Raw genomic sequence first — 24,348 nt, 5'->3', positions numbered from 1 at the left:
CAACAGCAAACGAAAAAAGTGAACAAGCTAAACCGCTATTCAACGGCACATCAGTAGCACACATAGCAGCTGACCTAGAAGATATCCCAACGGTAAACGACAGAAATCATAACGAAGAATCATTCACATTCCCAATACTAGAAAAAACAGAACTTGAAACCATCATCAATCAACTCCCAAACAAAAAAGCAAACGGTGGTGACAATATCTCAAATGAACTTATCAAATTAGCAGCCCCCGAAATAACCGATTTTCTATGTAATATTTTCAATAACTGTTTTCGCCTAGGCTACTTCCCAAGAAATTGGAGGAGAGCTATCACTATCATCATTAGAAAAGCAGGTAAAGACTCGTATTCAAATCCCAACTCCTACAGACCCATAGCACTCCTCAGCTGTCTAGGCAAACTACTAGAAAAAATTATAACAAATAGAATCACTTACTGGGCCGAAAGTTTTAAAATTATCTCTCCCAATCATATGGGAGGTCGAAAACAACATAGTACTGAGGATGCTTTAGTGATATTAGTATCTTGGATCAAAGAAAGATGGCGCAAAGGAGAAGTTGCTACGGCGCTCTTTCTAGATGTCAAATCAGCGTATCCGTCAGTCCACAGAGAACGCTTGTGGTATATTCTGAAGAAAAATAACTGCCCACTCTACCTTCTCAAACTAGTTCAAGACTTCCTCACCGAACGCAGCACAATCCTCCGCCTCCAAGACTTCTTATCGGATGAATTCAAGATCGAAAACGGACTACCACAGGGATCTCCTCTCTCTGTCATTTTATACATTATATACAACTCGGAAATTCTAGGAAAAACGAACCCTTCACCCTTCTCAAAACAAATTTCACTTGGTTTCATTGATGACATAGTCCATGTTGTATCATCACCATCCATAGAAGAAAACCTAGTATTGATGTCAAACTTCGCAATCAAATCATTGAACTGGGCCAACCGACATGGAGAAATTTTTGACAACAAAAAAGCACAATTAATGCATTTTTCCAACAGACGAAAACAAGAGACCCTATCATTTAAACTCGGTGACGCGACACTTCAGCCAAAAAATGAAGTTAGATGGCTAGGACTATGGCTCGACCCAAAATTGACATTCAACAACCATATCAAGCACATCAATAAGAAAGCTGAACTCTCACTTCAACAATTAAGAAGAATCAACAAATGCTACTCAGGACTCTCAATGAAAGAAGCAAAAAAACTCATTTCATCAATTTTGATCCCGCGGATTTTGTATGGCAGTAATGTATGGTTCACCCAACGTACAAACAAAAAAGTATCCAAAGTGTTAGACACAATCCAAAATGCAGCACATTGTCTAGCAATTGGATCCTTCAAAGGAATGTCAAACGAAATGATGAAACACGATAGCTATATAACACCTTTCACTTGGACGGCAGCAAGAAGACACCATAACTTCATTTTGAAACGACTAACGGCCCCGGACAATCACCCAACACGCATCTTCATTGAACACGAACTCAGGAAAAAACCAAAACATCACCCAGGCCCAATCCACGATGTTCTCAACTATGAAGATTTAAAACAAATCGCAACAGAAAAAATGGAAACAATTTATAGCTATCCAATAGCTCCGTGGATGAAAGGCGTTGGTGAACTTTTTACTTAGACTGTAAGAAAGAAGATGTACTAAAGGTACTCCCCAGACAAATCGAAGAACAAGAAAACGAGAGAAATTCAATGATCATCTTCACGGATGGGTCGGTTTCTCAAGATGGAGGTGGACCAGCGGCAGTTTCAAGAACAATCAACCGATAACAAGCAATTACTTATAAGTACAACTATTCAAACCATGAACCTGAATTAATGGGATTACTACTAGCAACGGAATTGGCAAACGATTTGATTAAACAGAGAAGACCAAACCCAGGAAATATAGCAATTTTTAGTGACAATCAAGGCGTGCTGAAATTAATTCATGATATACCCAAAGCAACATCAGGACAACACATTCAAATTAAAATAAGAACAGAACTGAAAAAACTTCCAGAAAACACTAATATTCGTTTCTTTTGGACACCAGGTCACAAAGGTATTGAACTGAACGAAAAAGCTGACCAACTGGCAGGAGATGCAGCAAAAGAACAACGCTCACCAATGGAACTTCCAACGAGTGTAGGCAGCCTCAAGAAACGAACTAAAGAAAACTTCAACATCAAACTTTATCCATTCAAACCAGGCAACACCCCCTTCACAACAAGTCCTAAGCTCATAGCTAAAGGTTTAGAAGATCTCGAAAAAGGTAGCACAGCAGCTATAGTTCAACTGCGAGTGGGGTTCAGCCCACTCAACGAGCATCTCTTCAAAAGAAATCTATCTTCTTCCCCTCTCTGTAAACACTGTGGATTAACCGAAAACACTAACCATTTTCTTTTATACTGTAAGAAATATACCAAATATAGGAAAAAAATGCGAGCGGAAATAAGAGAAGAAAAATTGAACGTAAATTGGAACAACGCTAACAAACTATTAGATTCTCCAAAGATTTTTCCATTTCTAGCTAATTTTATTCTTAAAACAAAAAGATTTGTACACAATTTCTCATTTCTACAGGAACTCAACCAAGGAGATCAGCCGCGAAGCAAGGGTCGAGTTGTCACGAGATGAAAAGGGATTGACCGAAAACCAAAAAATACCATAAATCGCTGATAAAGTCTCATGTAACAGGGATCGATTGAAAAACATCAGAAACAGCGTACTGCTAAATCTCGTTACAGAGTTCGGTGGATACTACCACCGAGGCAGTTCTTTTTTAATTCTCTCAAAAAAAAAAAAGTCGTTGATAAATGCTCCTGCAACGGGGATAGATTGAAAAACATCAGAAACAACGCACTGTCAAATCTCGTTGCAGAGTTCGCCGGACACTACCGGCGAGGCAGTTTCCTCATATTAACCAATTTTAACAAAATTGTGTTCAAAGTTATCATAACTCTTCAAAAAAAAAAAAAAAACAAGAGAAATTTACAATATAAATTGTCAACTCTCACAGGAAAAAAGGGATAAGGAAAATCCCTTGAAATCGACTGACAACAAACCCCTTGCTTCGACTAGATGGCCGAATTTTCCAAGGTAGACTAGTTTCCACTTATTTTAACTTGTTTAGATAGTGTTTTATGCAATAAAAGCCTTATGCACTTAAAAAAAAAAAAAAAAAAAAAAAAAAAGTCTCAGTCATCTCGGTTTAATTTCATGCGCTCATCAGTTTCCAACAACTTTGTAGGTCCTGTCTTGAAGGAGTGTAAGTACTACTTCGAGCTAGAGCCCATCTTTGCACCTCGACACGGCAACACTCGACTTTCCGTTGCACACAACTTACCTCACGAGACTGAAGATGAAGACAATCCGGCAGAGCCCAATGGTTTCGATCCTGATGGCGACCGTGATCCTTTGGAACACTCATCTCACTCAAATGTAGCTTACTCTACACCGACACCGATTCCCGCCAATTTTATTTCGACGTTTGCCAATTTGAGCACTAGCAGATCAGCCCGCCGGAACGATACCGACCGATTCTAGCTGCCCTGTAGCGGATCCTGAACATCGGCTGTTGAGTCAGCATACCTTACACGACGCCTCTAATATATCTGAACACGAAAGAAAAAACGCGCCGGTCTTCACAGCGGATGCTTTACCAAAACTTCGGCAGGATTGCCCACAACGGGCAGTGCTCGGATCTGTGATTTCACAATATGTACCCGGATTCCCATCGAGGACAAAAAAACCTCAGATCTATGTGAATGCGAATATCCCATTTAGCAGTGTGATATGTGGAGTCCACGGGTCGCGAAAGAGTCTCACCGCTGCAGTACTCCTTGAGGGCTGCTTGCTACCCAATCCAGCACTTGGGACGCTCCCCAAGCCTTTATCTGCGCTCTGGTCAGATATATCCCCTTCTTTAAGCATTCTTCAATGCGTGCCTACTGAATCATCGTTCTTGCAATCTCTAGTTTGCACTATGATACCCAGGCTGCTACTTTTCCTTGCGAGGCTGCCTATCTTTCAATGCCATCCCATGAATCTGTGAAGTTAGGCAAATCCAAGATTTCAATGGTCCCCGTGGTAGTTTTGGTGGCGTAAATCTTCTCACATCAGTTTAGATATTGGTGACACACCATCAGAACAACTGATCAACGCACTTCCATATATCTGGTAATCCTGGAAAGGCCTACGAGTGTGACAGCTATGGCGGCCATATACAAGAATCTTCCGCATGTGCAAGTAAGGGCTTTCCATCTGTCAGCCGAGATCCTCAATTCCAGGCGGATGTTATCATTGATGGGTTGTGACGATACCGGGGTAAGGCAATTCATCTACATATTGCATTCATCATCTTTTTCTGCGATTCCAAACATATAGAATGGATGGTGGTGCAATCATTGGATATACAACTTAACTGAGACCAATCCGTTTGTTTCTCAGAAAATGCCACTTTATCTACAAAGAGCTCTTACAATTTTGCGCGGAATGGGAGTAACCGATTTTGATTACGACGGTAAGTGAAAGCCCTAGACATCTATCTGATTCTTAGAGAGACCCGCCTGACATGCTCAGCCTTCGCCAAAAAGATTTTAAAAACCGAATGCAAGCCAAGGACCTTAATTCAGATCAGCGAAATCACTTCCAAATGCGGATTGAAATGTTAGATTCATATTTGACTTCAACTGAAAATAGTGTCCAAGCATATTTCCAAGCCGGTTGTTTGGTTATTGTGGATCTGCGAGATCCCTTTATGAATTCCTCAATGGTTTCAGCTCTTTTTGAGATAATTGTTGACCTCTTCACCGAGGCTAAGATCCCATCAGGAAAAGTTCTTCGTACGTATCCAGCCTTATCCTTATATCAGCGAGGATCCAAAATATCCTGATTCCAGATCATCATTCATTATTTCTTACAGTCCTGGATGAGGCTCATAAATACTTGGGTGAAACAAACAGCTGCTCAAAATTCACTACCTCTATAGTCTCACTCATTCGTCAACAAAGACACTTTGGGATTAGAACCCTCATTGCTACTCAGGAACCCACTGTGATTCCTCATGCCATATTGGGTTTGGCATCATCTCTTATCATCCACCGGTTCAGTTCGCCCGCATGGGCTCAACATCTATCTCGTCATATTTGTACAGATGATGAGCAGGGTGAGACAGGTTGGAGGCATCGTATCACAGAATTAAGGCTTGGTGAGGCGATGGTGGTAGCACCAAGTGGGCTTGGAGTCAGAGAATCAGATCAAGCTGTTGTTCCTTTTTCGACTGGCTTCATCATCACTCGTACTAGACAGCGTCTCACACTCGATGGTGGATTTTCTGTCACAGCTTGTGATACAAGATGAACTTTCTGATCATGTTCTGAAGATTTCTGCCTTTATGAGATCTTCATCTATATTTGCTTTCTATTGCGATCATTTGTCTGATTTCGATGTTTATGACTTTGATATATTCAATTTCAGCTGGTGTTTGCTCTGCTTCCGTCAAACTTCATGCATAGAAAAAATAAAATCGGTATTTAGATGGCCTGCTTGTTATATGTATGTACTTGCTAGAGGTCAAGAAGAAAGCTTGCTTTATATTGCTCACAATCGATCCAAGGGGCTCCGACATTCTAACATCGCGTCCATTGGCTTCTGTCTGTAGCTTAGATTCCTTGCAAGGAATTCCAATAGGTACAGATGTGTTGCGACATTGGTATTTTCAATTACATGCCGTGTGTAACAAGAACAAAGGTTGGTATTATTCCACCACCTCGCTGTAATTGAAATGAAAAAGTAATGATAATCACAAGGAAGAAAAAGCCCAGCATGTCAAAGTATTTAAAACAGTCCATGAACTCTTAAAACTGTAAACAAGAAGAAAGTTTGGAAAGGCGATATCTATCGTATGGAAGTCTAAAGGAGGGTAATTGCTTTACAAATTGAGCGAATGAGAGTGGTAGGATAGCAAAACACCTGCTTTAAACTGATGGACCGGATGTGTTATGTCTCACTTGAGCAAATGAGCTGGGTAAGATACTTTGTGGATTTGCAGACATCATTCCAATGGGATCAATCTGTGTTTTGATACGTTGAAGCTTACTATATTGATCGTCATAGTACTGTTTTTTTGATGAAATTTTGATAGTAACCAAGTGGATATGGCGAGATCAGTATTTAACTTCTGACAAACTTCTGACAAGTTGTGACAGATACATTAATGATTCTGCTTACTCTGGTGGACCATTCTGCTTGACTATAGGCTGAGTCTCGGTAATTAGGATAACTTCTAGGTCTTTGAATACTATCAAACAGAGGTTTGGTGAAGGATTGGGTAAATGCGATACCATCCTTTGGCCATGCGTCTGGTGTCGTTTGATTGAGGAAGACCCCATCGCTACGGATCAAGAGCAATGCCTGACTATGGGGAAAACTGTATTCGCCGCTTTTTGTAATCATCTTACTGCTGTAGGATTTGAACCCGCCCCTGAAGTCAACAGCGAAGAGGATTGGATGCTCTGTCTTAGTTCAAATCCGCGGGCCGCATCATGCAGTGAAACAAGAGTGCGTTGAAGAGATATTCACTCACCATAAATCTGAGAAGATTTGAATTTGCTGTATTGGAATGACATTCAAGGTATGTGAGTATTCACAACAAGCTGGGATCAATGTAAGGAAGGTTCGCTTACAAAGCCAGCCGGTCGTTTCTCTTGGCCATGATCGTAGATTCGAGCAATAAAAGAGCTGATAGCAGACGCTTTCAAGGGCTCGAATGTCAAAAGAGATCGTGTATATGTGACACCATGAATTTTCTCGGCTGGTGCAGCTTCAAGTGGGCCAGTGAACAACGCCTGCGTGATTTTGGCAAAGGGAAAACCAATCAAATTAGTGAGGCGCTTGCAGGTTATTGGGAATTGGATACAGCTACTCACCTCCGATTCAGCAAAAGTCGAAGCACTGAGGATGCAACCCCAAAGGTGACAAGGATCAGATTGATTAGAAAAACGGATTTCAAAACGCGACAGCCTTTCAACGAATCATGAGAGGTCATGCAGACGGGACTTGAAGCACGTACGATATATTTGCAGACGTCGGCATAGGAAGTTTGCTCAATACAGGCTTCATGATCGAAGGGAATTCTTTGATGTCTCCATAATAAAGTCCTATCGAATTATTGAAAGTTAAGAGTTTGTACTAGCAATCTCAGATGCCTGATATGCAATGAGCTACAAACCTTGTATGAACATGTTCGAAGGAAGGCCAAGTCGAATCCGTATACCTAACTCTGGGGGTGCTGAGTTGATGCCAAAGTCTTGAAAGGTGGTAAAAGCTGTTGTAGCTTCTTCGAGAGTCGGATTTTGCCACTGGTAGATATATGTCACCGGGTTAGCATACGGCTTATGGACTCTCAACTCGATAGACACGATGATCCCAAAGCTTGAGCCGGCACCCAAGACAGCCTGTTCAAGAGACAAAAGGATTAGAATGCTGTCAAGTTACTTGATGTGAAATAGTAAGGTGCTTGCTGGAACCCACGAAGAAGATATCAGGATTCTCGCTCTTGGTCGCGCGAACAAGTTTGCCGCTGGGCAAGACGATGTTGACGGCCTGTGTTGATGAAGAGAATATGTCAGACTGATTCCACATTTAATATCATGGCCAGTATTCAATTGCCTTGATTATTTTGAAGTTTTATTGGTTGAGGATGGTACTGACCACAACGTTATCAAGAGTTGTTCCCACGAGGCGCGAGGAAGGACCAAATCCACCTCCAATGGCTGAACCAACAACTCCAACCTGAGAGAGATGATGAAAGATTAGTGAACGAACTCTGCTTGTTACGAGTAGAAGAAAGATCTGAACAAACCTCAGTATAACGTGCATGTGGCCAGGAGAGTCCGCCATTTTTGATCAAAAACAATGTCAACTCTCTCACTAAGACACCACCCCCAACTTTAACAACCTCAGCACCATCAACAGCTGGTAGCATACTCATGTCCTTGAAGTTTTGCATATTGACTACCACTGCACCATCTACACCACCAAGTCCGAAAGATGCGAAAGAATGTCCGCCACATAGAGGTGCTAATCGGGTTTGAGGGAATTGACTCGCACACGCCACAATTGCTGAAACACTTTCTTCGTTTTTGGGGAAGATCATAGCAGCAGGGATCGGAGCAATACGTAAGTTGTACGGTTTTATTGCGTCCAACCATTCGGGAGAGTTGGAAGTCAACAGCTTATCACCAATCGCATTTAAACATGAAATGATGTCAGAAGATGGTGATTTATCAGATGAAGGTTTCTGAGTCGCATTCGAATGTGTCGAAACGGAGCCGTCAACGGGCAAAAATGCCATCAAGGCCAAAAGAAGGGGCTGAGAGAAATGCATGAAGACGCTAGAAAGCAACTACGGATTTCGAAAATTATTTTGTGTTGAAAGGTTTGAAGGAAGGGACTCGCTGGAGTATATATTTGAGGGGACCCAAACCCAAGTTTGATTTTATATCTGGACTCAAATGATGTGGGACCTTGTGGGACCCTTTGAATCTCATACAGGACATGGGCAGGCAAAAAAAACTTCTAAAAGTACGCGGTTGATAGTTCAAGGCGCAATTGTGACGGGTACAAATCGAGTTAAGAGCTTGTAGCCTGTCTACAGTGGCGTGGCACTGCGTATGGGTTCAGGTTTACCGTTTTTCTGGTGGTGTTTGCCGGTGAGAGCGTCGAGCTTCTATGGCGATTGCGTGAGAGTGGCAGAAGATCTGTGATTAGCCAGCGCAGTTGGCAGGACTTGTAAATATCACGTAGTGATCCGCGGGATTACACAGACCTACACAGACCGTTCCGTCAATAGTAAGTGGGCCTATCACCCGTCCCTGGCCCCGCCCGGCCGAGTCCGCCCGAGAGTTTTTTGGGCTAGGTCGAGGCCGAGCCCGGGGCCGCAAGTCTAGCCTGGCAATAGTGAGAATAGCCCCATTCCGCGGCTACTCGGGGCCGGGGCCGTCAAGAAAAAAAATGTGGAGGCATTGCTGAAGGCTTGTTGATGCAATTTTCTGGAAAAATCAACGTCATCAAGCATCCGTCCTAAGCTCTTGAACAGGCTTAAAATGGGCTGGCCCAAGCCAGGGCCTGCCCGGTGCTGCCCGACAACATTCTTGAGGGTGTCGTGGCCGAGGCCGGGTTTGACCCGCCCCCCCCGGCCTGCCCCGCAGCTGCAGGTCCGGGTCATACCCCTAATAGTAGGGGGTTTCAAGTTTGGATTTTTTTGCGTATTTTTTCAAAATTTGGACAAGTTGTTCATAAAACTAATTGTCGTAAAACCAACATGTCTATTATTAGGCGATTTCAAGTAAGGATATTTTTGTCAAAATTTTTATATGAAACAGACAAGTTTTCAGAATTTTACAGTGGTTTTTTCTGCAAGTATGCAGTCAACAGCATTTGGGACACCTAAAAAGGTGTCCCAAATTTTTGAAATTTACGTGAAAATTTACAGTCTTGGACACTTGTTGTACTGCAAAATACCGTAAATTTTTTGACTTGAAACTCCCTATTCAGGACACTTGAAAGGTGTTCTGCTTTAAAACTTTACGCATATTTTACAACAACAGGCAAGTTGTTGCAGCATAAAAATATGTAAAAACATTCAACTTGAAACCCCCTAGTATATGTAGTGTAGCTCCGGTTGCACCTGGTCATCCCGTAAGAGCCCAGGCCCAGGGTCATAGGCACTTGGATTTAGTTTTGAGTGATGTAAACTATGTTAATAATTTGATGAGGAAACAACCATAGGACTATAGAATGTTCTTATATACACACAACTTTCTAACTACATACACTCTTACATAAGTCTTGTCGTACCCTACCATGTCTATCTTTTATTTTTTGACTCACTTTCAGCACATCTTTGTTTGTAGGTCAGGTCGTTGTAGAATTGTTCTAGGATTTGTACAATTGCTTCTCTTTATCAAATCATTGAAGAAGGACTTCAATCATATTCTATGTGGAATCTCTGTCAAATACAGGAAGAACAGGACTTTGTTGGGGAGACTTTAGGCTGGTCCAAAGAACAAAGTCAACAAAAACCAGAAAACAACAATGGCCGTCCCCGGGATACCATCAACACTCTCATTTGCTCCAAAAAGCTTGGTCACCCAACTGGGTCTGCTAATGTCAACCATTATCCCCACTCTCCTTACCAATTGTATTCAGCAAGTAATGAGAATGACAAGCAAAACCATGTTGGGAGACAGCCTCTTTCAAAAGTATCTTTCCAGATTTTTTTCCTCTGTGGATGGAAGGCTCAAATTGGAAGGGTAAATATTACATCCAAACTCATTCAACACTTTTCCTCAAGAGCTTCAGCAGAGATGCATCAATCTTCTCACATGACATTGGTACTTTCTTGCGGCTTGAAGTCCTTGCAATCAGCAATTCAACGGATTACACCTGATTCTTTCATCACCAATCATTTTGGTTCTGCGGATGTTTTTATTGAACACCTTCTTATGTTAAAACATGATCAACCAACTTTACTGGGCGTCACTTCTATTATAGTCTGCAACTTGATCAGATTATGGAAGAATCAGTGGTGGCCAAGGTAGCTTTGGTGGAGGTTCAACAAGCATAGATTGCTTGCAAATTTTTCACCACTACCAAAATGGCCAGCCAGGCAAAACAAGCCCTTGCATCCACGTGCAAGTGTCTGCTCCTTATTGCAATTACTTATCTTCAATAACTCACGCTAACTGATGTGATTGTTATTTGTTCAGGTCCTCCAGTGTTGATGTCTATAGCGGTGATGATGTTCCCTTTGGGGAATACCGTCTAGATGATCCATCCTGTGCATTATGACAAGGATCAAAACCCAAATGTGTATCTGATTGATTTGATTTTAAGTCTTGGAAATTTATCATTGTTTGTATTGCATAATTAATAGTAAATAACGTGCCTATCCTCTTTCTTCAAGATGCTTATGAATGGGATGATATGGCCGAAGAGGCCTTTAAACATTTCTGATCATCAAAATCAAGCACAGCAAGAGGTTTGAGAAGAGAAGTCAATGTGTTCAATACTATTGGAGGCCCTCAAAAACACCAAGTGGGCAGATGCAGCATAAGATCCCCTTACCTTCAGCATTTTTATTGAATGTTTGGCTCCAGATTCTAGCCCTATTAAATCACCATTGCTGTCATCTCATAAAGATTTGGCAACTAGGAAAACTTTGAGGGGCAAGAAAGGTATGGTACAAGGTAACCATTTTGAAGAGATCTTACCACTTGCAATAGTGGTAAAAAAAGAGACCAGGTTAAAGGATGAGTCTAAGCCTAAGCCCAAGGGGAGGAAGAAAAAGGTTACAAAACTTGAGTTAATTGTCATTTCTTCATTCAATATGTACTGATGATCATGATTGCAAAGGTAAGTGGGAGTCATCAAAATTTCCTTCCGTCTCTGTTCTATCTTTTCTTTGTATTGCGTGTTGTGAGTTTTATGGCGGCCTTGATGAAATACACAGCGGCCAATTAAGTGGTGGACATCTTGTTGTGCTCAGTAGATAATTACTGTGAAGAAAAGAGAACAGAACAAAAGAGTGAAATGGCTATAGGAAACCTCAATGTGTTTCAAATGTTTCACTTTGATTTTTTTGCCTAAGGCATTCTGTGTAAAGAAAGACATTCTGTGTAGATTGTATTTCTCCAGATTTGTTTTCAAAATAGGCACTCCAGCCCCTTGCACTGCTGTTTGAGTGTACAGTGGGATTCCTTTTTAAGCATTGCCTTTACAAGCATATTTTTTGATAAGCATCAAAAATGATGTGACCATTTTTGGTGGGCAGTAAATTCGGATTTATAAGCATTTTAAGCATATGCTTCAGGTTTTGACTGATATGCTTGTATAATTTCATGTGAAGCATGAAAAAAGAAGCATAACATGATTTTTTCACGTGTTTATGCTTCTATGTGATGCAAGAAAGGAGAAGAAAGGTAGGTGAAGTGGAGTAAATTAGGCTGCATTGAGTAGAAAAGCCAAGATCAATTGAAAAACTGTCTGTCAATTTTTGCTTCTAGGTTTCTGTAGTACATATTTTTCAATAGTTGCAAGTGCCAAGCATGACATTCAAGCATAGCATAATTTTGAGCACGTTTTATGCTCCTATAGGCTATTAGGTCTGTTCCGATAAGAAGCATTTTTTATATTAGCATGGGATTTGGTGCAACCATCACCATGCTTATAAAGGAATCTCACTGTAATGGGTTTGGAGTGCAAAAGTGAAGTTTTGCCACAGAAAATGCATTTTTGCACCTATTATTTTTGCACCCAATTGGCAGTGTGAAGATATCAGGTGCATAAATGTATGTATTGCATGTGTATTCACAATTTTGAACTTGTCCATTTACACTTGGATTTTCTACACATGAAAATTTAGTTCGTACACCACACAGACGCTTTTGAGCGGAGGGATGTCGGGATTGTCCAATATTGTATGCTTCTGTTGGTACCCCCGTTTGGGCTGTCCCCTGGATGTCAGTGCGTGTGGACGTCCGCAGCACACACTCAGGATGCCTGGCTGGGACTACATTTAAATAAAAACACCCTTGGAAGCCCGTGGGATGTCCCAAATTTTGATTGTGACCCGGGCTCCTTGGATCAGTTTTGTCAGGATGCCCCTTCCCCTGGAAAAAATCAGGTTGTCCCTAGGACATATGTGTGTCCTTGTGGTGTATTCAGTGCAAAACTGTAAATCACCACATGTCACATTCATTTTTACACTCAATGGATTTCACACATCAGATTGAGTGTAAAAGGTCAAGTGTAAAGATCTCTCATCGTTCGTTCTCGTTTGTTTAGTTTCAATTTCTTTCTTGAAACTTGTATGTTCCTCTGTGACTAAGTAAGACATAAAACACTTGATGTTGAACTTGGCAATTGCACATAATGCAGTTGGCAGTATCACTCATTTAAAATTTTCTTGAAGAGTGTGAAGAAACTCTCAAGACAAGGGACTATGAATGTGAAATTGAGATCTGAAATTGAGATCTGAAAGAGCTGGCTGAGAAGAGCAGCCTGTGAAACCTTAAAGCATGACCAGGCACTAATTCTTAGCTAATCTTTAAAAGGAGACTATACCAGCTTCAATGCAAACAACAGAGCACACAAGCACTCTGAAGTTCAAGGACTTGCATTGAATCCTTTTCAAATACTTTCCTGATATCAAAACGGAAGTCGTAGGACTATACCACATAAGAAAGTAAGTACAGACAACTTGTCCTCCAAATTTCAAAATAGCTGATTTTTTGTGCTTGTTGGTTTCAACTTGGATGTTAATTAATGATATTTGGATTGGTCCATAAAACTACAAGCTTTGTAAAGCATGAGAGTACTCAGTACTAGATATGAGGACACAATAATGAGCAAAGTAAGTATATGATGGTACAAGAAAACAAACACAGATAAGAATGGATGAAGGAAAGAAACTCTAGTAAAGAGACATATTCTTATATAGTGGCAATCTTGTCAAAACCTCGTTCACTCAAAGAAATAAATAGATTAAAAGAAGTCAAAAGACAAGATTACATCATACTGACAATCAACTCTGACGTCATGACTAGAAAGAGAAATGAAAGAAGATAATTATCTCAATATGGTCTTCATCCTGCGGACTCTTTACATTGGTGATGTGAGGATTGAAATTGGCCAAGTAATCCTCCATGAGGACATTGTGCGCAGAGTGAGGATGAGTCAATGGCTTGGCAAGCAAGAATAGGGGTCTGAGATGGAAGATTTGCACAAGGGCTAGCATTTTCAACATTGGATTAGAATGGTGACATCTGTTTTGGGCAACTGCGTGGAATTATGTATGTCATGTCTCAAATGAGTGGACTGTGCACAAGTCCTAGTGGCTAATTGTAATCCACTAGAAAATTTTGTGACCCTTTGAATGCTCCTGTAACATTGATGGTCAATGGTATATTTACAATGTGGGCATGCTTACAAAGACCTGACAGGGTTCATGAAGATTTGTGCTGAAGCTACAACTTACTTGTGGCAACTCTTTGGTACGAGCAAACCTGTGTTCTGGTAACAGAGCAGCAAGGCTTGAGCATACAATCCTCTCTTGCTTCCCTTAAGCAGGGGAACTAGGCCAACAGGATATTGCCCCCAGCACAAGAAGTTGTATCTGAGTATAGTGCTTATTGCAAAAAACAAGGAGATGTAGAACAGGATTGTACCTCAAGTATTGAAACTTGAAGAGTGAGAAAAAACCATTGTTTGTTCCAAAAAGCTATAGACACAGAGTCCTCAATCCCACAATTCCAAAACCACTTTTGGAATCAAAAAGGTGATTTTGGTGGAGGGGATAGGTTTTGGAGATCTGGTTCAATTTCCTTGTTCTCAGGCATAAGCATTATAAACTTCATCAAAATGCAATCACAAATTGTATCAGCGCACTGATCCTGAAGTGCGCAGAACTCATTTTTTGATTACAGATGCAGAGACAACATCACGATCTCACCCGAAGCATAAATAGAAAGAGAGAAGAAATCAAGAGAGAGAAGATGACTTCAGGATCATCAAATCCCATAACACTCGGCTATAATTTGGATACTCCAGCATGATCAGAGCAGCAACTCAATAAGTCTACGTCTGGTACGTATTTTTGCAGAGCACGAATTGCCGGGTCGACATCATAAATACCCACCCCTGTTTCCATGAATGAATTTTAAGCTGTGTATGGCTAGCTCAAATCAAAGCTATCAGACAACTCACGTATGGTCTTGATCCCCAATGCTTGTGCGGCTTTGAGGTTCATGCTGTGTGCGGATTTGGAGGGATGTAAATAGACTCGGTCAGTTGACTCCAACTCTGTTATCATATTTCTGAAATTTGCGCCTTGAAGTGACATGAACAAAAGACAAGCCACTGACCCAATATCATCTAGAAAGACAGTTCTGTGTGGCTCCGCACCCAATCGATTCAAAGCATACTGAAAGAACTTCGGATCCGGTTTCCTACCCGTTGATAATAACACATTTGACAGGTACTCGAGAGCAATAGGACAAGACAGAGGTGAATCATGTATTTGCTCACCGCATTCCCACTTGGCTACTCTCAATGAAATCGTCAAACAGTTGCTTTATCTCTTTGGGCATGATACCTAGGGCCTCCGCGTCATCCTCTTTGACTCCCGGAGCCAGGTTGAAATTATTCGTCAGGGCTGCTACCTTGTAACTTCCTGAGCCTGGGTGTAGTGCAACAGATGATAAGGACGAGTTAGGCTTAGACAAACACTGAACAATAGACTTGCCATACATCACCTTTTAAACGTTTGATCACTTGGATAATGGGGGTATTGAAGGATGAAGCTTCGCCCATCATCATTCTCCACAGCTGTCCCATTTCGAGCATAAAAACAAAGATCAGCACCAGAAAGATGAAGTATCATCAATATTGCGGGGACATCTGATATCTGGCTTACCTCTTTTCCATCTACTGGAGCCTGAACGGGCAAAGGCGGAACAGCTACAGAGATTATCCTTGAGTCATTATCGACTCCTATAACCCTTCTTCAAAAGTTGTTGGACGAGATTTCCAACTCGAATGGTCAAGAAACGAGGGCAGCTCCTTGCGACTCACATTTTGAGGTGCGTAGACAATGTTGCTGATATGCACTATTATTGAACTTTGTGTCGCTCATCTCTTGACCGAACTGCCAACATCCTTTAGCTCATTGTGATTATTCTCCAACGATGAAGGTAGCAAGCACATCAAGCACCGAAAATCTGGCCAACCTGAGAGTAGAACTCCGGTAACTGAATCCGACCTGTCTCTAGTAGTTGAAATGCTCCTTCGGGACCTCGTGCAGTCATCGCTACGTTCAGATAGTCATGAGGTAATGCGTTCTGCTTCTCAAATTTCGCTATTCCAATCCTACGATTCGAAAGCAGATCAAAATATTGGTCCAATTCCCGTTGAGCAAGATGATAGTTTCAAGTACCCCATTAATGACTTGGATTGAGCATTCGCGGTGAACTACGACCCACAGTGGTGATTTTGCGACCACGCCTCCTGTCCATCGTTCAAAGGGGAATTGATAAGCAACGTGCAACAAAGTTTAATAAGTCGGTATGATCATGTATCATCGCCACAACTATGATGGATGAAGCTATTGACGACCAACCAATGTCGAAGATGACGACCCTGATATCGTTAGAATCCGCCATTGACGTTTGGTTTGGGGGCTCATCCCCTGCATTCGGTGCAATGATTAGATCTGATTTGCATGGTAAACAGCGAGTCCGGTACCGATGACGTCATGTATGCGGAGCATAACGCGAAAATCCATTTTGCCCCCAAATATGGGAAGTTTTGCAATCATTCAAGCTTCAAGTCGACATTCCAAGGCTTGCGTATTCTAAGATGAAGCGCTTTTCAGACAAGAAAAAACTCTGGCAAAGGTTTGTAGCTGGATGTTTCGTGGCATTTTCAACACGGCTTTTAGAAAACCGCACACTCTTGCGACGAAAAATGGCAAACCTTCCTATCAAACCTACGATTCTGGGATCACTCAGTCTCGCGTAATTCTTGATCTCAACAAAAATCAAGCGAAGAAACAAACAAATCAACGTGTTTATCGATGATCACATTTTTAGCTGAGAACATCACACTAAATCACTAGTGATACAAGAAGACAAAATGAGGAAACTAGAAAAGATAATTCCGGACATGAAAATGGAATACTAGTAGACCTTTCTACCCAGAAATTCAAGAGAACCACGTGTTGAACTTGATTACACTCTTAAACTTGACAAAATAGTAGTACTTCATGACGGTCTCTTCTTCTGAAGCTTGGAGGGACGGCGCTTAGCTTCAATTTGTTTTTCCTTGCCATTCTCACTTTCAGGTAGAGCCTGAGGTTTAGGAGGATCTACATAAGCAGCCATATTGTCCTTTGCTTCTTTTCGTTTGATTGTAGGCCACGGGATTTTCGTAGGGAACGGGATGGTTGATTCGTTTGTAGCAAAGGGCGGATTCGAACCTTTTTCTGAATCACCATAGAGGTATAATCGACGTTCTTTGGCACCCGATTTATGAGGTTCCAAAGTCGGTGTGAAATCAACAAGGGTTCTATTGTTGGTTGTTCGGACCTGGGTAGAACTTCCAGCACGTAAGGCTTGATATTGAAGCCTGGGTGCAGCTGGTGCAGGTGATGAACTTGAAGGTCTTGGAGAATGAGCATTGGAATCAAGGAATGCGTCATGTAGTCTACGTTTGGCAGCTATCGAGAATCAAAACACAATGGATCTTATAAGTAAAGATCAAAGGAGAGTATATCGCGAAACTTACGATCATGGAGAATTTCAAACGCATTCTTGACCCTTCTGTAATGCGCTCGGTCCTGGGATGAGCCCTCTCGGTTGAGCATGAGACGATGAACTAGAAAACTATGTAAAATTGCGTCTTGATTGTCATGACGTTTGACACCAAGAATATCATAACAGGACTCTCTCATTTTCTCGTAGAGATTGTGATGATAGATAAGGAGTTACTTTTCGGATAGACTTGTGGATGGAGATTGACGAAGAATTTACCAAGGATTGTAGAAGAGCTTGCGTTTTTATACTCTTCAATTGACAAAGCCTGAAGTCATTCTTGAACTTATCGACATGACCTCGCGATTTCAACCCTTTAGCCCTCAACCCGAAAGTGTTTCTGATTTCTTCTGATCAGACCAGAACAACTTTATCAACCTTTTACGTGGTCAAGGCACTTTGTCTTTTAGCTCAAGTGAAATCTTTCAAGAATCAGTCCAAAGAAAAACCTTTGGACTTGATCAAAATCTTATGAAAGACATCGCTAGTGTGTTGTTTTGTGCGGAAAGAAGCCTGGTCAGCAGGAAGATCATTCGCATGGTTATGGTTTCTTCTCCTCGCGCAAAAGACTCTTGTCACTAAATGATCGGAGTGAAGGGTGGCTAGTACCCCAACTGCGAGGAAATTTGTTTTTAATACATCCGTGAGCTCGTCACTAGATCAATCCGTGTGAGCATGCCATGGAGTAAAATTTATCTCGGCGTTGTGTACTTCCTTGACGTAATTGTCTCCATCAATCACACACTTAAAATATATACGCTGAGCCCGATCAACATACCAGAGAAGATCATGTCACATGAGACATCCAGTTGCTTTACCCTCGGAGAAATCATGGTGCAAGACCCACACAAAAGTTAGATCAAGTGGACATCGCCATTGAGCCTCTTTTGACGCCAAAAAAAGACTGCTGAGCTCCATTCTCGAAATCCTCAGCATCGTGAGAACATAATTCCTAGCTATTTATCTCCTTTCCACCGTCTCTGAACATTCCATCTCTCGTAGCAGTGCTTCTGTGCTTATGTCTTAGTAGAACAATACTGCCACATGTTTGTCTCCACTTGAGGCTCTTTTAGGATGTAATTAGGTTATTTAAGTCAATTTTGATTGCAGGCCCCCAATTGTAAGGTGTACCATAGAAAAAGATTCAATGAGATATTTATGTACCAGCATATTGTTGAATACTGACGGAATCTGATTTGGTTACGCTATATTCATTTTGTTTTGAAGGTTTTTGACATACACCTGTTTATGAATTGCATAACACTTTACCACCTATATCTTTCAAGCTTGTGAAAAGGTGCATCATAACCATTGGCCCCATGACAATCTTGTGCAATAATGTGGAAGGGAGTTGCAACACCACCACCGCCCCGCTCCGCTCCGCTATAACCACAGTTTTTACGAGCGGAGCGATTTAGCGCTAATATAAAAGCGCAATCACTACGCTATAATTTTATGGTCGCTATGGCCATTCAGAGCGGGGCGGCTCTTCCGCTCCGCTATAGACAAATCTCACACTGAATATCGCCTAATAGCGCGGTCCAAGGGTTTTTTTACCCAGTTTTGATTATACAAGCTAACAGATGTATCAATAATCTAATCGCAGAGAAGAATACAAACATTGTCTTGTATATGTTGAGACCAAATTGGGTGCAAATTTGAAAGATAGTAAAAAGAATTGTTTTATAAAACATATGAGTGTATTTTAACCACATATCCGGTCTCATCTTTGACGATGAAGACGCAGACAGACTTGAAGAAGAAAGCCGATCAGCAATCAGCAATCTCACCTTCCAGCCCTCTTCTCCCTTGGATTTGAGTTACATGCCTGGTGCTATATTCCATTCCTTTCGGAACCGTGCTGTGGGTGATAAGTTCAGTGCAATATTGCTAGAAGCTCTAGATTCAGAAGGTCGCACACCAGAACTTGAAGACCGGGCTAAAAATGAGCGGCGCAAGGTTCGGTTCTCGTATATTTGCTCCGAGATCATCGCATCCGATATTTGGAACCACACCTTTCAAACTTTTGCTCAGGTATTGTGTGTGGCGGAGAAACCCTCGATAGCTCAAGCAATCACAGAGATAATCGATTTCAAATCGTGAGAACAATCTGGTCAACACCTCACCCGTCCGAACTTGTCAGGAAGATGCCCAAGGGAAGCACTTGAACTGACATTTGAGAAACTGCAACACATTCTTCTTTTGTGTGGGTCATCAAAAGCGACAATCACCAAATAGATATGTCAAAAACTTTGACTTCACTTATTGTCTTCTTCCTTCGACTCAGCAAATCAGCTTTACCGCCACTTCGCTCTTGGGCCATTTAACTCAGTCTTACTTCGATGCACATCACAAAAAATGGTCAAATTGTGACCCGTTTGCCTCGTTCGACATGCCAATCAAGCGTTTTGTCACCCCTGTGCGTGAAATGGATCACGCGCCTTCCGTGGTCCTCATGATCAGTACTGACCATCTCGAATTCAAGAGAATAAAGGTATTGAACATAATCTGCAGGCCGAAGCTCAAGGATCCGATCGATCGATGATATAGACAGATTGTGATAGAGAAGGCGAGCACATCGGTTCTGAGATCAAGTCCGTATGTCTGAAGGCCAACCGGAACATTACTGTCTCTTGGGCTCGCTTCAGTGTGATCATCCCTGCGTGCGTATCAAGTTTCCCCTTTACAAGGCTTCACTGTCAATTGAAATGAAGGTTGCTGGTAGCTACATATGAGGCGCTATAGGGCGCTCTGCTGTGCTCTGTCGCTAAGCGCTCGCAGCCGCTGTGGCGGCTCATAGCACAGCGGGAGATCGCTATACAGAGCGGATATCCAAACCGCTATACTTATTTGGGTTTCACCATAGCTATAGCAGTGCGTGAAACCCGCTATATCTGAAAAGGGCTAGCGCGGGCGGAGCGCGCGCTCCGCTACCGCCGCGCTCACGCTATCCCAGGCGGAGCGCCGGTGGTGTTGGGAGTTGGAAGGGCTTTACTCATCCTGAAACAAAAGCTCAAGGACAAGAAGCTGAAGCCAAAGGTGGTTGAGTACTTGTTTGTGAAGAGATCCTGGTAGATCATAAGCATAAGGAAGAGGCTCAAGCAGCTTACCTGGTATACAGATTGGCATATGGATCAGTTTTCCTTTCTTCTTTGAAACCAATAAGTGGTGTTGTTTTACTTCACTCAGCGGACGCAAGCCTGTCATTGGTGATTTTACAAAGGGGAGTACAAGGAGAAGACTCTTTGGTGTGTGGTAGATGAAAAATTAGAGTTCTTACAGATCAATCAAGAATATATCAATATGTGAGTTCTTATTCTGATATAATCATCATACTATTATTAACCAACTTTCAACATGCGATAGGTTTGCCATCCTGTGTCTGGCCAAAGACTTTGATTTGTTCAAGGGGCACAAGACTTCAGAAGAGCTAATACCCCTGACCTCCTTCCCAATCCCTGACAATACTGGTATTTGCAGGATAATGTGCAACCTCGATGAAACCTGGGGCCAAGATGTTCTGGAAGAAGAAGCGCTTCATGATTGAGCAGTTACAGTTAGCTATCATGAGCAAAGTTATTCCTTTCACATCCACTAGTTTTTCTATTACAAGCTTGATATTATATTTGCATGTTGCACAGCCTGGTGCTATTGTTTTCACGTATGACCTTGTTATTTTAATTTCCCAGCAGTCCCTCTGTCATGTTTATGTTTGTTATCTTGTTTTGTGTAAGGAACGGCCTAGCGCCAGCTATTGTTTAGTTGTTTCTTCCATATCCAAAGCAAGACCTAGAGCAAGCGCGAGAGCTATTCGAAGCAATGCTCATTACAAAAACAGCAGCAGAAGATGGGGTCCTAATCCGCTGTTCAACCACTGAGAAGGGGTTTCCCAACTATGTACATAAGTTTGAAAGATCAGTTTCAAATCTGATCAGAGGAGTCAAGTTCGCACCCGGTTTCTCGTCACCTAAAAATCGGTTTGTTGACCGGTCTTGAGTACCGGTAGATAAACCGATGATGGTGGGTTATCTCCTTTCAGAGGTCACCCACTTGTCGGTGAAATTTGGTCAAGAATCCCCTTTTTGAATTTGGTCAACTACAGATGACCAAGAATCCCCCAATCCCTCACCTTCTTCTTCACCCACATCTGCAGGTGGATTCCAGGGTCCTTGCTTTGTTTGTGCTTGACGTAATTTTCAAAGGTAAGTTTGTAAGTTAACTCGCTTGGTTGGATTCTGATTCTGAAGCTTGAGTGGTTGATTTGATTCTCGTTTTCTAGATTGAGTTTTTCCAAAAAACTTCCTATTTTGTAATCAGTTTTGGTTCAAGTTCGTTTATAGAATACCAACTTTCAATTAATCTTTAATAATCTCATTTAACTACATCTCTCAAACTCTGAAGCATCGGTCAACAGACATGAGTTCTTATTATCAAATACTTAATCTTCATCCTTTATCAACTTCATCTGACATTGAAAAAGCATACAAAAAACAGGTGACTCAATTCTATTTGATCCAAACAAGAAGCTTTTCAGAGATCTGATTTCTTTTTCTTTTCGTATAGGCACTTCTGCATCACCCTGATCGAAATCGTGATGGCGATCAACAACTGGCTACGGAGAGATTTCAAAGGATCTCAGAAGCTTATCAAACTCTTAAAGATCGTAAGTATCGAAATCTTATGAATCATAGGTTGTTCGATTGGACACTGACAGACCATCCTCAATCATTTAGCCATCAGGAGAATGAAATACGATGCTAAATTCGCCACTCGATCAAGGAGTGAGAATACCTACTTTAGCACTAGTAATCCACGTCATTCTGCACCAGTACCCTCTTTCAAACCAACTAGATCAACTTCAACTCCAGCTTATGATCCTTCTAGACCATCAAGATACTCAGCAGCTCCTCCTCCTACTTCATCCAAGAAACCAACTCCACAAGCTTCCACACATGAATATACACCTCAGCCTAGCCGATCACAAACAAGACCTAGTAGTAGACCTAAGCCTACTTTTGCGGCATCTTTCGATTTACCTAGGACTAGTGCAAGTAAAGCTCAACAGGCACCACCTTTTGAATTCTTCACCCAACCTCAAAATTCATCATCTTTCGAGTTCCCTTCGACTCCCATACCACGTTCAAAGCCAACCCCTGCACCCGATTTTCCATCTACCACTACAACAACCACAACAACACTTCCGTCTCATAGAACTCCACTTTCCTCGGCTTATACCAAAACGCCAAGTGCTTCCAATAGACCAGCAAAACAAGCCAACACATTCTATGCCAACAAATCACGTGCTTCATCCAAACCTATCCCAAAGGAAACCACGGGTTCTTCATTCTTTGATATCTTTTCAAGTAAAGGATCACATTCTTCTAAACCTACCGAAAGCCGTTCTTCCACTTCGAAACCGACATTTTCAAAAAGTCCGGATGATCCTGATTTTCTTGCATCAGCTTTCGCACATCTCTTATCTAAGTCTGTACCTGATCCTCATCCAATTAAACCGATCATACCAGAATGTTTTAGAGAAACTTATCCTAAATTCACTTCACCGAGTTATCATCAAGATCAATTTTCTAGAACATCACACAAACGTGAAGAATTTAGAACAAGACCTGATTATCCAGTTCATCAATCATACCAAAAGAAACAAGATGATTTTTCACAATATATTCCTAGTAAACCTAGACCAAGATCTTATTCCAACACACCCAACGATTCATTACATCAGTGGAGAAAAGAAGTAGCATCTAATACAATGAAATATCCTAAAGTTGAACCCTTATCAATGGATGATACCAGCTCAGAGGGAGAAGAGTTATATGGAGTAAACTGGCCACCCATCAAATCTAAATCAAGATCAAACCCTTCAAAAGATCAAGAAAGTGATCTAAGAGAAGATCGATATGAATCATTATTTAGAAAAGTCGATCCAAATCATAATCAACATTTATTTGAACCTAAACATCATCAGGCTCATCATCAAAGGAATCCTAGTGAAAATTTTCCTCGGAGAAGAAGAACTTATTCTGCTTCTGAAAGTGTTTCGGTACATTTCACTCATAAACAAGATCACAATCCTAATCATCGTCATCATGATGATGTAGACAAAAATAGGTATGGGAATCAAGAATGGGTAAGAAAAGAAGTTCGAACGTTTATGGTACAGAATCATTGGTGATTCAAATCAAAGGGTATCATGGGGGATATTTTCTGTGTTTCTCTCTTTGTGAATTCTTTTGGGGTTTTTGCTTGACTTTAGCCCCCTTTCTTTCTTCCTTTGGTGCTGATCAACTTGATTATATTTTCTTCTTCTTGATGAATCAAACCTTAAATGCAAAACATTTTCTTGATTAATTTTCAAATCTTAATAAACCATATTTCCTTTGTTCTTTTTGTCACCTTTTAAGAACAATCGAAATCACAAAAGTTACATAAAATCTTCTTGTTCTTTCTATTTGTTCAATATATTCATTCTTCTCAATCCAAGTGAAAAAAACTCACTAGTTCTTTTCATATACATATCTTCTTTTATGTTTTTACCCACTATCACATAGTGTGAAACTTCATATCCTTAGTTTTTTTTTGAGAAAAACAAGTCTTTTAACCAATTTTATGCACAATTATTTTCTTTTTTTTGGCTTTTTTTTTGAAATGTATCATAAAGAAAGATAGATATTCAAATGAGTAAGTTTAACCCTATGATTTTATCATTCAATTGAGATTCATAGGTTCTCAGTCTTTGATAAATTGTTTTTAAAATTCCTCGGGTCGGATAATTTTCCTTTGGTATGTGGGCTTTCGTATTGACCGTGACGTCATATATATATGCTGTTTACCATCACTTTACTTCACTTTACCAACTTTGGTCTCGTTATGGATATCTCATTGATCTCATCTTATTAATTTCCGATGCCATTATCCTATTGTTTTTCTTTCTTCCCCTCCCTTTTT

The 24,348-nt window shown here is 41.2% G+C and overlaps 5 protein-coding genes across 5 annotated transcripts; 2 read left to right on the top strand and 3 right to left on the bottom strand.

Moving 5' to 3' along the window:
* Window positions 1-4,171: 4,171 nt before the first annotated feature.
* MELLADRAFT_41146 (uncharacterized protein) lies at window positions 4,172-5,374 on the top strand (the record flags this gene model as incomplete). The annotated part of the gene is made up of 4 exons (XM_007418848.1): window positions 4,172-4,339; window positions 4,463-4,535; window positions 4,609-4,857; window positions 4,938-5,374. Coding segments are annotated over 4 exons (927 nt in total), but the record flags the coding sequence as incomplete, so codon positions are not given.
* Window positions 5,375-5,991: 617 nt separating this feature from the next.
* MELLADRAFT_84225 (uncharacterized protein) lies at window positions 5,992-8,369 on the bottom strand (the record flags this gene model as incomplete). The annotated part of the gene is made up of 10 exons (XM_007418861.1): window positions 5,992-6,132; window positions 6,245-6,497; window positions 6,600-6,625; window positions 6,700-6,861; window positions 6,943-6,967; window positions 7,086-7,173; window positions 7,245-7,470; window positions 7,547-7,618; window positions 7,727-7,807; window positions 7,878-8,369. The coding sequence occupies 10 exons, from the start codon at window positions 8,367-8,369 to the stop codon at window positions 5,992-5,994; spliced, it is 1,566 nt and encodes a 521-aa protein (XP_007418923.1).
* A 6,237-nt stretch (window positions 8,370-14,606) lies between these two features.
* On the bottom strand, window positions 14,607-15,710 carry MELLADRAFT_69749 (uncharacterized protein; the record flags this gene model as incomplete). Its single annotated transcript, XM_007418857.1, has 6 exons — window positions 14,607-14,716; window positions 14,783-15,024; window positions 15,104-15,303; window positions 15,326-15,403; window positions 15,492-15,535; window positions 15,650-15,710. The coding sequence occupies 6 exons, from the start codon at window positions 15,708-15,710 to the stop codon at window positions 14,607-14,609; spliced, it is 735 nt and encodes a 244-aa protein (XP_007418919.1).
* Window positions 15,711-16,836: 1,126 nt separating this feature from the next.
* Window positions 16,837-17,525, bottom strand: MELLADRAFT_69748 (uncharacterized protein; the record flags this gene model as incomplete). Its single annotated transcript, XM_007418856.1, has 2 exons — window positions 16,837-17,291; window positions 17,360-17,525. The coding sequence occupies 2 exons, from the start codon at window positions 17,523-17,525 to the stop codon at window positions 16,837-16,839; spliced, it is 621 nt and encodes a 206-aa protein (XP_007418918.1).
* Window positions 17,526-21,487: 3,962 nt separating this feature from the next.
* On the top strand, window positions 21,488-23,575 carry MELLADRAFT_84222 (uncharacterized protein; the record flags this gene model as incomplete). Its single annotated transcript, XM_007418860.1, has 5 exons — window positions 21,488-21,587; window positions 21,703-21,713; window positions 21,787-21,879; window positions 21,949-22,048; window positions 22,119-23,575. The coding sequence occupies 5 exons, from the start codon at window positions 21,488-21,490 to the stop codon at window positions 23,573-23,575; spliced, it is 1,761 nt and encodes a 586-aa protein (XP_007418922.1).
* Between the last annotated feature and the right edge of the window lie 773 nt (window positions 23,576-24,348).

This window comes from Melampsora larici-populina (genome assembly GCF_000204055.1).
Source record: "Melampsora larici-populina 98AG31 unplaced genomic scaffold MELLAscaffold_109, whole genome shotgun sequence".
Taxonomy (NCBI): Eukaryota; Fungi; Basidiomycota; class Pucciniomycetes; order Pucciniales; family Melampsoraceae; genus Melampsora; species Melampsora laricis-populina.
The sequence above is the reverse complement of the archived record's forward strand: the minus strand, read 5'-3'. Positions and strand labels throughout refer to the sequence as shown.